This window comes from Athene cunicularia (genome assembly GCF_003259725.1).
Source record: "Athene cunicularia isolate RWA chromosome 4 unlocalized genomic scaffold, athCun1 chr4_part3, whole genome shotgun sequence".
In the NCBI taxonomy this organism is placed as follows: domain Eukaryota; kingdom Metazoa; phylum Chordata; class Aves; order Strigiformes; family Strigidae; genus Athene; species Athene cunicularia.
In genome coordinates this window covers 8,738,624-8,751,992 of record NW_020799100.1, presented here as the reverse complement: position 1 = coordinate 8,751,992, position 13,369 = coordinate 8,738,624, and the positions used below count along the sequence as shown (strand labels likewise).

Here is a 13,369-nt window from a genome sequence, read left to right as displayed (position 1 = left end):
CTATGCCTTCACTGCCCACCTCTGCACTTTTCAGATAATGAAAAAGAAATTAAAAATAACCTGTGATCCAAGCTCTTGGCAGTCATGGTACAGGAGACTGTGGAATAGGTATGCCACAGCAGCTGACAGTAATAACTGGAGAACTACTTACTATTGTTTATTTATAAGAATTTTTCCAGTCTGCAGAGGTACCATAGAATTACAGAGCCGTGCTTGTTTATGGTTACTCCATATACACAAACAAGGTGGATATTCATATCTGGAGTATGAAAGACTCACAGAATGTTACACAGCACCAGATATTAGTGAGATGCTCTGTTTTTTGTATAATCCCAATGTGAGATGCTCTGTTTTTTGTATAATCCCAACAATGGGTAGCTGTCAGATGGTTCAAATAAATTGTTTCTTTGGAAGTAGATCTGATTTGGAAATATAATGATATAGGCGTTCTTGGGACATGTCTAATTTTTTCCTGTTGACATGCACTCAACTAATTCAGTTTGTTTCTGTGATTTGCCCTTGTTACTAATTTCATAAGGAATGTTTGCTATCACAGCCAGATTGAGGTTATCACTTGTTTCCATTCTGGCTTTCTGACCATAAAAGTTCAAACAATGTACCTATAGATCAGCATCCAGAATGCACTAAAAAAATATGTATCTTCCCACATGGATGGCAGAATTAGAACTTCCATTCTTTGGACGGATAGGATAGGATAGGATTAGGATAGGATAGGATAGGATAGCATAGCATAGCATAGCATAGCATAGCATAGCATAGCATAGCATAGCATAGGATGCTCAGAATTTTTCCAAGATAACTTCCAAGAGCTTCAGGGATGCTTCAGAGAGAATTCAAAATGCACCAAATCTTCACTCAATTTGTTTCCTTGGCTGGGAGAGTGATTGGTAAATTCATATAATAATAGTTCAGTCTTAGAGCACAAATTAAAATGGAGCAACCTAGAAAGTGTTTTATGACTCCTTCAGAGTTCTGTTGGGCAATTTTTTATGCCACTATAAAAGAAAACACAGGAAATTAAGCTGCAGAAAATATATTAAAATAATGTGAAGAGCTTGACTTTAGCCCTAGAAAGCTAAAAAACAATGAACAGCTTTCTGAATGTTTGAACTCAAACTACATCTTTGCCTTGAATCTGTATGAAAGTTCATACTGTCTAGATAAGGTGCTACTAGTTCCTTCAAGCAATGAATTTCATACACTTCCTACCGTCTGACCATATTAAAGACTAGCTGTTATGATTAACTCTGAATTACCTTGGAGTTTTAAGAGCTTAACCTGGTCCTTGAAGTTATTTTAACATAAAGCATTTTGTGGCTTAATATCTTTGACACCTGCACCTCTGAGAGGCACATATGGATTTTGTTTAGAGCTTGTGTTTGCAGTTTTTGGATAGTGCACAACTTTTCAATTCAAATCTATTGTCAGCCTCAGAAACTGCTTTAAAAATATCATCACTGCACTGTTTTTGTTGTTTTTTAAAGGGACCTTCACACATCATCTATGTTTCTTTAAATCATAGATTTATATATAAGTTGGATTGTGATGCATGACTGAGGGAAAAGGCTAAATACAGATGGACTGAGGGCTGATCACAGTCTACTGTAGTCAATCAACAGATTTTTATTAGCTTTGATAGTTTTTGGACTCAGCCTTCTGTGAAAACAGATGCAGTTATTGACTGTGATATAGTCCCCTCTCTAGAAATGCTAAGGAGTATGGTAGAAATATGAGACAAGAAGATGAAAGAGGAAACTGCCTTGATGCTGTACCATAGAGAGTAGGTGTTTGGGCCAGGTTCCAAATCTATTTAGTTCAGTGGACTTCAGATCAGACCTTGAGGTGACACGTTCATGTAGAGTGGAAACAAAAGTAGAGGGAAGAAATTACGCAGAGAAATTTTTAATAGGAAAGAAATCCATTTGCTCTCTTATGTTGTGTTGTAATCCCCCAAGGACCTCCAGCCACAAAGGTTGTTTAATACTAGGTGATCCTTAGAAGATAATCTTGCACTGAAACATCATAAATAGGTTTCCTCTGTTTGAGGAAAATGTCGTGTTGTATTCTCATGAGATAATGAATCAGGATTTAGTTCTGGTGATGAAGTAGCTCTAGAATGTTTGTGGTTTACCCTTCTTGATGTGATAGAGTCAAAAACCCTTTCAGCAGCTGGTGGGTTTGACCTTGCAACAGCCAGTTTGTAGTAGCAGTCTGTCCCACCATGTCCTGATGGCACTTAGGGCTCAGTTTAGCAGTCCTGCCCTAAAGCTGCACTAGGAGCAGGTCAGGAATATGTAGTAACTGAGTCGATAGCACTAACAGGTCTCCTGCCTTTCTGAGGCAAATGTATGCAAGAGACCTCCACAGATACTGAGAAAAGTTTGGTAAATTTCTGGGAAAACAGAGCATGTGTTAGCCCAGGTTACCATGACACTTGTGTTCCACAATGTCGCTTGCTGCCTCTAATACAGAGATTCCCTGTCTTCTCTGTTTTCTTTATCCCCTCTGCTTTTGGCCCCTCTCACCAAATAGCCTCAGTGTGCACGCTCCTGATAAGGTGGCCAAAATATGATCACAGAATATGTCCAGCATTGAAGGCCTTTTTGGGGACATGAACCACAGTGGCAGAATAAGAAAATCCAGATTGCCAGCTGTATGTTTCTGGTACAGATGAATCAGAAGATAAGTATTAATTGGATCTTTGCATACAAAGCAAGCCTTCTGCTGTCACTGTACCTTAGTTTCACAGCAAGTGCAGGAAAATAGGCAAGTGTTCTGTGTTATATAGAAGCACTGCTATTTATGCATGAAATGCACTGCATAAACAAAGAATAATATTATTTATGTGATCTTTTTCCCATATAAACATGAGGATCTCTTTTTAAAAAATATTTTTAAAAATACAGTTTCATTTGAACACATAGCATCAGGGATAGTTCAATCAACAGAGTTGTTCCAGACTTATTCAACATAACTATGATCAAAATCTCACTGTCACCTTCCTAGCAAGCTGCATAATCTTTTTCTGCAGGATGTGTTCCTCACCTCTTTAAGTCTTAGGCTGCTCTGTTTTGAATTTGTAAGAATCAGAATATCAACACATGTTTATTTCTCCATTCCAAATACGTGTCTCATACTGAATAGCTGTTTTTTATATAGAATAATCATATTCCATTGGCTTATGTGTAGTAGAGGGAAGAGCCTAACATAGAGGATTTCTGCCTGGAGGCAGGCTTCTTTATCTTTTACTTGGAATGTTACTAGCACTTAGATTTTTCCAGGACTGGGAAGAGCTTTGGCTGAACCCCTTGGAACATAGACATGAAAGCAGCAGGGGTCAGAGGACTTTTTCAGAGCCCTGATTCCTTACGTGAAAGGAGGCTAGTTCAGATATTGTTCATCAGAGCAGCTCCACGACTGTTCACATCTATATATGCTTATCTAGCTGTAAAAATGACTGTTCCAGCAACAGGAAGAGGCACATATCATTTTAAAGCTGGAGAGGGGAGTTTAGCTCAGGTCGCCTCACAAAGCAAATTTTGAAGTGATTAGATTTACTCGCTTTGTGTTTCTGTCCTGTACATCAGGATGACAGAGGATTCAAACATGTTCCAATTGGCTGTGCAGTCAAAAGTAACTGTAAGTAAACTGCAGTCTCTTACTCTGGGCCTGCTTCAGTAAGATGGCAGATTGAAGTCTGTATCTTGCAGTCAGTAGGAGCTGCAGAGGAGCTTCAGATTCTCAAGTATTGTACACATGAAGACACAAGGTGACACAGGAAGATAAGTAATGTGAATTAGTAGGCAGCAAACACACACAACTACAAAGGAGAGTCCAAACCTGCTGCAATCCAGCATGATACTAATATATTGCTTTGCTGTTGCTTTCCCCATATACCAATGACACAGAGTGTTAGTAGCATACACCATCAAGAATGAAGCACACCACTTCATTTGTCAGAACCTTCCTTTTAGACTAGTTTTTCCTGCATGAGGTGCAAAAGCATTACCTGCTGAAGGGACATGTTTTAAACCAAAGCACAGTTCATGTGCTTTGAATTAAGTTTCAATATTGCTGCCCCAAAATTGAAATTAAAATGTTACACCTTGTTTACTTAAGAGTCCTAGTCTCCAGTTACTCACTGAGGAGTACTTCCCTCTAGAAGTCATTCCCTGGCTTCACTGGGACTCACTTGAAAGAAATGGACTAATCCATACTGTGGCGTAAAAGATGCTCTTCACCACATCCAAGGTAGGACCTTAGGGCATATTGTTACCCTTAAAATTTTAAAGATTCTGCACCAGGAATTAAAATTAAAAAATCTACAAGTCAGCCCATTGTCATGGTTATTTGGCAAAACAAGACAATAACTGGTTTTGCTTCTGCCAGTCCCAGCTCCACTTTCAGATAAAAGCTGAAAGTTGGAGTGGGAGGCACAGGTCCTACTTTGCATGTGTCTGGCTCAGGATTGAGCTGCAGCTATGAATGACAGTACTCAGACTCCTAATTTGGGGAGGTGTTGTCCTATACACAGACACAAAGTGAATTCCATCCTAAGACAGATGCACAACTCCTGTGGGTGACAGCCTGTTTCATGTTAAATCCACATTTCAGTGGTGGAGGAAAACATTTTTTGTACATTGTGGTGGCCTTTGGCAACTGCAACCTGCATTCTGAGAGCAGCTGAAGAAGACTGGAGAGGTAACAAGGTACATAATATAAAGAAAGCTTCCAACATCTTGTCTGCCATGCTCTCCTCCATGTATTTCATGCTTCCAGCTCCTTGCATGAATTGCAGTCAGTGCAAGTTAGCATTTTATTCCACAATGCTGCATGGATTTTTTTCAACCTACTTTGTAAATTGCAACTCCACCTGCAGGTTTTTATCCAGAAATGTAATTTTCTGCACATGAATAAGTTATCCCATTACTGTTATTCCAGACTACTTCAGTTAGTATTTTGGGGCCTCCTAGAATTAATCCTTCACAGTGGAACCTGAAGCGTAGTGTTTAAAACATTGCTATGAAAAACACCAGTAAAAAGACCTAATAAGCAAGAATCATCCTTGTATCTCTCTAATGACTTATGTGTACGTTGCCCCAGAGAATTATTTTGCTTGTAGGGAAAAGAGCTGGACTCCATGAAGGAGGAGAATTAACAATATTTTTTTTAACAAGGAGACTTAAGGGTATGTGCAATTCCTACCCAATCAAACAGTTTTCCAAAAACAGATGTCAGGTAATCAAAGTGCTGCCTGCTTGTGTTTGACAGTGTACCTAAGCTGATTCAGGTTTCATTAAATTTTCAATAAACGAAACAGGGAGAAGTACTGTCATACAGTAGTCATGTTCCCTTTTGGCATTAGAAATACTCAGGGTCTGCACATTTCCAAGAATTGTGTTTTATTCTGACCTTTATAATTGCTCTTTATGTGTTGCTTCTGAATAGCTAATCTGCAATTCTTATGCCAATTTTAAATGTCAAGGCAAGTAGTGTGGCCTCACATGACGTTATGTTACAACCTGGGGTGACCTGATTTCTGTACAGAAGCAGCATGTGAGATGACCTGTTACTTGGTGTCCAAAGACAAATTTCCTGCACTGGGATACAGCCTAGAGAGCTCTGAAGTACCTGTTGCAACTAAACTGACTCTCCTAATTGTTTTCAGTAAGTAGCAAAACTCACTGGGAATACAAGTGAATATGCAGGAGAGATGTCAATGCAAACAGTTGTCCCTGAATTATAGCAGAATTCAATTACTTCTCTAGTGAATAGGGTTCCAAAACAAATCCTCAGTCTCTTGGTCTGTATATGCTTATGCTCTGAGTTGATTCAGAAAACATGTTTCATAAAATCCTCTCTGGATTCAGATTCATAATCTATCATCCGTCTACTTAAAAAGGCCAGAGAGACTATCTGCAGAACAGTTCCCAGTATGGTAAGTTTCTTAAGACATTAGACCTCATGATTAATTTCATATTGTTTAGCACTTGATTGTTTTTATAAGGGTGGTTAATAAAACAGACCAACTGCAAAACCCAAGCCAGGCTGAGCGCCTAGTGTTTCTGCTTGATGTTAAAAGCCCATCTTTTTCAGTAAATGACACTAGGTGATTCTGAATGTTGCAGTTTAAAAATAGTTTCTAAGTCAGCAAGCCAAGAGTCTGTAGGATTTTTAAAAAATGATCTTTCCCAGATGTTCTGATACTAAAATAAGCAATAGTGAGAGTGTTAAGTACTAACAAGAATGGCCAGAATATGGTACAAGAAAGTATCTCAGAGAGATTAAATAAAACCCCACAGACCCTTGCTGAGGTGCTGTGCAGGGTCCTAACAGACCTGCTGAGAAGTATGCAGCAGCGTGAACTTCGCCTACATGCCTTGTCTAATCACCATTGCAGGAGTACACTCAGTTACTACAACCTATTACTGGTTGTAGATCAGTAAAACTTGGCACAATGGACTTTCAGAAAGCCAAGATGCTTGGTCTCATTGTCTAAAATGGTGAAGACTGTCTAAAAGCAAATGATTTTCCTGTCTTGAAGGTCAGATGTGACATCATAAATACTTCACTGATTATCATGCCATGACTGTACTGATTCTGAGGGGGTTTTGCCAGTTTGTCAGGTAGCATCCTAAAATTGTTTGTTAGCAATTGTATCTGTACCTCTTGACTTTATCCAGAAGGATCCAGCTGAAAACTTAATTGACTGTAGTAAGGCCTGGATCCTAAAGCCCTTCCTCAAGTAAGTCACCTTACACTAACATTTCCCAAAAGGCTAATTTGCTTATAGCCAGTTACTGCTTTTCATTCTCTGCACATAAATACTTTTACAGAAGTTACCACTGTTTCAGACACCAGGAACTGCCCATGGAATTTGTCTAAGCTATTCAAGGGATTAGTTGCAGATAACTGATGCTCTTCTGCTCCATATCCAAGTAAGGGTAAAGCATCTCAGGACCAAGCCTTTGTAACAGTCCAGAAAGGAATAGTTGTAAACATAAAAAGCTAAAAGATTGCGTCTCCAAAACTGACTGTAATCTATGTGACACAGCATCTGTTTCTCCCAGGACACTGGAAAGCTCCCAAAGTCAGGAAGCCCTGGTCTACACCCATAGTATGGCTGCCTTCAAACCTTGGCCCTTGGAAACTTCAAGTCATGGGCAGACCATCAGGAACCCAGGGAGATGTCCATGAAAAAACTGTGACTGGAGTAGATTCCACTGAACCACAGAATTACCATAAAATGTCTGTGGATTATCAAATTAATATCTAACTCTATTTTGTCAGACTATCAGGAAAGTATAGTGCTGCATTTCACACTAAGTTAGCATCCCTTCGTGGCAAACTTTTTGCCATACTGTTTCTTCACATGCTCCGTCACATGGATTATATATAGTTTGTGGAGTACGTGAAGTATACCTACATGTGGTTCTAGTTCATAGTGAACTTTTATATTAGGGTGTATTACAAATCTGAATTGATAGAAATCTTGTTTGTATAGATCAAAAGTTCATCCTAGTACAAGCATCCCTCTCAAACATAATCTTAAAAAGCAGCATTCAAGCAAGCACCTGGGCTGTATTCTGAAGAAAACCTTTCTGTTGGTTTCATTGAGGCCAGGATTTACTTTATGTGTATGGTACACCAGTGAAATCCAGTTTAGGTAAACAACAGAAGATGGACAGAATCCTGTATTTGGAAGAGAGGAATGTTTGGATATAAGAATTTGAGCATAGCCACCATAGTCTCCAGTTGTTTTTAAAAAAAGAATTGGTTTGGAGCCTGTTTGTAAAACTGGAAAGATTTCTTCAGCCAGGTTCAACCTTTAAGGCTAATTACAGGATAAGTTCAAATCTATGCCAAGTCACGTGAAGCCTAGGTGGCACATCTTAGCCCCCTGCCATTAAGTAATGCTAATGTTGGTGATAAATCAGTGCTATCCATATTGCTAACTCATGGTCCTATCTTGATCCCACTAAAATCATAGGCAAATGTAAGCTTGGCCTGTCAAATTCTGGACCGAAGTCTGAGCTCTCAGAGAATAAATGCCAACCACAGAAACAAAGACACATCCTTTTTGATTGGTGCTATAACATCCTTACCCTGTATGGTTTATATTGCTTCCACTGACATGCTATGAATGCCAGAAAGAAAAGCTCAGATTGAACCCAGTTAATTAAAAAGATTCACACAGATGGTTTGCCTGGTACTTTACAGAGGCAGCTAATTAAAGCAATGTTAGTCAGCACCATTAAAATGCCAGATAAGGCTTTGGGAACAATCCCGTTTTGGAGGCAAGGTTTACAAATAGAGCTTTGAGCAATGCAGTATATTTGCAGTTAATTGATCTAACGTATCTTAACTAAGGCACAGAATAATGCATGCTGATATCTATATTAATGCCAAGAGTTTTCAAAGTTCAAACCTGGCACTTATTAAAACAATCCACAAAGACTCTGATTTCACATTCTACAGGAGAATATGATATCATGAGGGAGTCTGAACTCCTCTAATTAGCCATGATTTAAAGAGCACTAGAAAAGAAACCAAGGCAGATCCTAGTTGTAGAAAGTCAGTCACACACTAGCAAAGACAGAGAGAGAAAAATTGCACCAGACAGAAGTTATATTTGGACATGCAATATAAACAAAGCTTCCTTGCAGTTTTAGACAGATGCTGTGTTTGGAGAGGATCAGTCGTGCTCTCCAATATGCTGTCTCTCATATATGACTGTGTATATTTTTTTACAATAACAGGAATGTCATCTTGATCTGAAAACTTCTTCTAAGCCTTATTTTATGCAACCAAATAGCCCCATTCACTTAATGTGCTAAAAGATAATCATATGCACAGGTAAATGCAGTATAGGACCTAAACCATAGCTTTATTCCCTGTAATTGAAACTGACTTTTATTATAATTATTTCATCAAATAAGACTTCAAAATGTCAATAGAATTTCATCCCATATTCCAAAGATAGGCAGATGTACGTGCGTTTTGGGCTGCATGTTATGATTTAGCTGTTATAGGTCTAACTTCTGTGATCAACTTAAAAGAAGTATAGATGAAAACAATTACCTACTGCAACTCTCCTCCGACATTTTCCAAGCAATAAAAATTTCACCACCTTCCTTCCATTACTTAGAAGCCACAGTTTAAAGGCATTTTGTGATTTCACAGTGATCTGAGCAATGTGGCATATACCAAGGTAGATCTGCAGTAATATTTACTTTCTTCGTCCAATACTGTGAAGAGTCACCATGAGTCATTCAAGTATTGGTCTCTGCAAATGTCAGACCACAAGCCAAACGCTGCTTTTGGATAGGCATCCCATGGGGGCGCAGCAACGTCCTGCAGAGGCTGCATGAGCAGGGCCTCATATCCTGACCAGAACCATCTGTACTCTCTTTTCATTTCTCCTTTCATTTTCATTCTTTCTAGTTCTGCTGCTCTTCCATTGGCCAAGGGGCAAGGGGATAACTAAGGGTTTGGCAATCTCTTTCTGCTTTCCATGAGAGGACTCTTAGAAAGCCCAAGAAACTATGGTGACATAAGTTTCAGGAAGTACCACAGTCCTGAGAAGTGCCTCTTTATTCATGTTTTCCAGTATTTGTGCCTAATGGGGCAGGAGTTTAATTTGTCACTTGAATCTTTTGCTGATGACTTTCAAAAGGTGTGTCTTAATTAGAACATACATCTTGCCATTCCAGAATGTGTATTACTAGCAAACTGTACAGAAGTGCTAAAAGCACTGCATTTCTGTGCCAAGCACAGGTATTGTCAAAGCTCTGTCCTATTTATAAGGCTTTGGAAAGGTATCATTAGACACCCTTGATTGCACTGAAATAATGATGTATTTGGTTCTTCAAAGGAGGGAGAGCCAATACCATGTCTGTCACTTAAAGAGAAGTGGAATGTCAGGCAAGGATCCCTAAATGGCTAACTTCTCCTGCAGAATGTTCTTCGCTGATGCACTAGACTCTCAAATACTGTAGTATATGTATATTCCACAGACAGTTTTGTCATTTACCATTAAAAATATTACTAATATTTGATGGACCAATGTAATTAAATATATGCTTTTATGGAAAACTCTGAATGTCAGTGTTTAATGCCAGTGCATGCCAGCAGAAAACTGCTCTTTCACTTGAGCTCCCAGCTGAAAAATGTGCATTCGGTGGTGGCACAGTTTCACGAAAAAGCTCCCCAGGTTTATCTGATAGATAATGAAAGGAGCAACAGCAAAACCTGAAATTTCAGGTCAGGTTTCTTTTACATGAAAACCCAAACCCACTGAATGACATTTCAGCTGCATTCCTAGAAAATGCAGTGATTTGGGCTCCAGAGAACAAACACTCCACTGTTACTTCCATCAAGCTCTTGTTCAAAATGTCTTTTCCCATGCTGAGATGCTAAATTCACGTGAATGTAAATGTATACTGCCAGATTCACTGCCCAACAGGCATCAAGTGACTTACATTTCATAGGTAAAGTATATTTTGTTTGTCAACTGCTAATAGTTAAACAGTCTAGGGAATGTTTTAACATAAGGTATGGATAGCTTTATGTCTTAATATTTAACCCATGTGGTGCAGAACTCATTATGATCTTGAGTTGAAACAGGAGGCTTCAGGGCTGAATTGACACTGCACTTGTGCACTTTGTCATATGCACTGAGTTCTGCAAAATGCACTCATTTGCACATCTGACATTAAAATGCATGTCAGAAAAAAGCTTTTGGGTGGCTTTTGAAGTCTGCCTTTCACAAGTTTTGCTCATTTTGAAAACAACAGCAGCAATGAACTGTAAAGTCCACTAGGAAGAAACACTTGCATAGTAAATAGTTTTCTCTTGACACAGTCCCATCATCAGTATGACTGCTCCTCAGCCAGAAGGTTTGTGCCTGTGGATGGCATGGACTCATGTATGCCCTACGGCACAACCTGCTAACCTGCAATTAAGTCTTCTATGGGCTACAACAAATCATTAATAAAATGATACCAGTACTACCAGTACTAAGAAGGGGGAAACCATGCTATTGATAGTGAGATTCTGTGTGTATACAGGACCTTCTACATTAAAGTGTGAAAAAGCCATGTAAATGCAACAAGTGGGCACATAACTGCACCTTGTCTATCCTAATACCAAATGCTACAGCAGACAAAGTGAGAGAAAATACAGCAGCATGAGACATGGCCATCAGTGCTGGCACTGCAGTTGATCATCAACATCTTAACATGAACTGGGACAGTCAACTAAAAGTGTGAATTATTATTCAGCAAAATAGTAGTATGAGAATATCACTTATACTTTGTAGCATGACAAAACTTGTCCTTTTATAGTAAAGAAAAATGAAGAAGGGAAGCTTTTCCTCCCCTGTATTTGTAATACTGCAAGTTGTTAAGAACATTTGCATGAAGTGTTCCTTTCCCATTGCTTCCAGAAGACTCCCTTTTCTCAGTAAGCAGCAAAATCACCGGGAAATCCTGTGAATACAATGGCACCACCTACCATCATGGCGAAATGTTTGTGGCAGAGGGGCTTTTCCAAAACAGGCAAGCAAACCAGTGTGCCCAGTGCAGCTGCTCAGTAAGTAACATGATTTGACAGAGCTCTGCTCTATCTATGCTTCATTTCTCCTTCCTAGAAGACATGACACTGAAACATAAGCAACACATAATAGAGGCTGGGAATTGATAATTAATGCTGAAACTCATGAGAGTGCTTGAGGCCAGTGTGCAGCACCTGGTAACTGCCAGGCTACCTCTTACTCAAACACAGGGGACAAAGGTTACCCTGTCAAGCATCTGCTGTAAGTGAGCTTACGGTGCAGAAGCAGCAGGTAAAATATTGCTACTTGACATATACAGAATATTTCGCTTCAGCCTGACTGGAAAATACAGCACTAAGCCACTGACTGAAAATGAATTCATTTGGCCTGAGCTGATAGGGAAGGAGCCCCACAGGCTGGGAATGGACAGCTCTGAAAACTGATAGCGGGCCACAGAGCCATTCCTGAGATGTCACCGATTCAAATTCAGTATACCTGAGCAGTCACTCAGTGACTTTTCAGAGCCAGTGTCTGAACCAAAACATCCCTCTGAATCCAACCAGCTCTTCAGTATAAAGTATTGGCAACTCTGGACCTCCTCTGATTAAATCATCATCATATTCTACATTAACTACAAACTTAACAGGCCAAGTACTGAACAGACTTTATGACTTTTAGTTACTGATCAGCTATTCCTCCAGTTCAAGTCCAGTAAGACACAAGAAAGGGAGAGCAGGAGGGAGAATTTACACTGGATGTTTTTGGTACCAACAATGTCAGGTACACTTTCAGCATACAGTAACTGCAGCTATTCTCCCCACACACTTTTACCTCTTCCCTTTTCCCCCTTGTTTTTTTAGAGAAAGGGACCTTTCTCTGTGCGACAACAAATTTTAAAAAAGCTATCCAGACTTTTCATTGGTCTAGTATTCTGCTTTTGCATACCAGAGTGGCATTTATGTAAACACACATACTAGGTTTAAGCATGTCCATAAAAAATGCATATACAGTACCAGACAAATCGATGACTCCTTCTGAATTCTTGTATTTTACTGGCAGGAAGGAAATGTGTACTGTGGGTTGAAGACTTGTCCCAAATTAACTTGCTCTTTCCCAGTTTCTGTTCCGGAGTCCTGCTGTCCCGTTTGCAGAGGTAAGTTCAAGTACAACCACAGAAGGACAGGTTCTGAATTCACTCCTTCCCCTGTCAGAGCCCTGTCCGTGCACCAGCACTGTCACTCAGGACACTATCTGCAAGTTTCCCATATACTTACAATCCAGTGCATGTTGGGAAATTAAACTTTGAATTCCATCAAGGTAACACTGCTACCTTTGTTTTCCTAAATTAAAATAAGGAGAGAATGCACTGATGATACAGTTGCATCCCCATAATGAGGTAAATGAAGGCTTCAAATGATGTATTGCGATAGCTGCCATTGCTCTGAGTAGGAAAGCTTGGCAATAAAAGATGAGCTTCTCTCTGACAGGTTACCAGACCTGCTCAAGATATGCAAGACACGAGAATTCCAGTTCAGAGGATAAAGCCAATTACTCCAGTTTAAATCAGGGGCCAGTCTATATTCAGGTGACTTCAGTATTTTATTAGCAATTGCATTTTAGATCTTGTACACTGAAGTAACTTGATTCTAGGGGCCTTCGTAGCCTTTCTGAATGTCTAAACCTAAATGTCTGTCTAAAAATCTGAGAATCTCTAAATGTGTTTTATCTCACTATTAGTATTGTGGCATTTGAATCACCACTTCCAGGGTATCTAAGCACCTATGGCCAATTCTC

The 13,369-nt window shown here is 39.4% G+C and overlaps 2 protein-coding genes across 6 annotated transcripts in view; one reads left to right on the top strand and one right to left on the bottom strand.

The window, feature by feature from the left end:
- Nucleotides 1–13,369, top strand: part of CHRDL1 (chordin like 1) — a 45,302-nt gene that overhangs the window by 18,188 nt on the left and 13,745 nt on the right. For 3 of the 4 annotated variants that reach the window (XM_026848329.1, XM_026848327.1, XM_026848330.1), the window contains 2 exons: nucleotides 11,468–11,613; nucleotides 12,635–12,728. In XM_026848329.1, coding sequence (XP_026704130.1) covers nucleotides 11,468–11,613; nucleotides 12,635–12,728 — 240 coding nt within the window. The remainder of the gene's footprint in view (nucleotides 1–11,467; nucleotides 11,614–12,634; nucleotides 12,729–13,369) is intronic. The other variant, XM_026848328.1, reaches the window with a different exon arrangement.
- PAK3 (p21 (RAC1) activated kinase 3) overlaps nucleotides 1–13,369 on the bottom strand; it is a 199,202-nt gene that overhangs the window by 178,880 nt on the left and 6,953 nt on the right. The window lies entirely within an intron of this gene.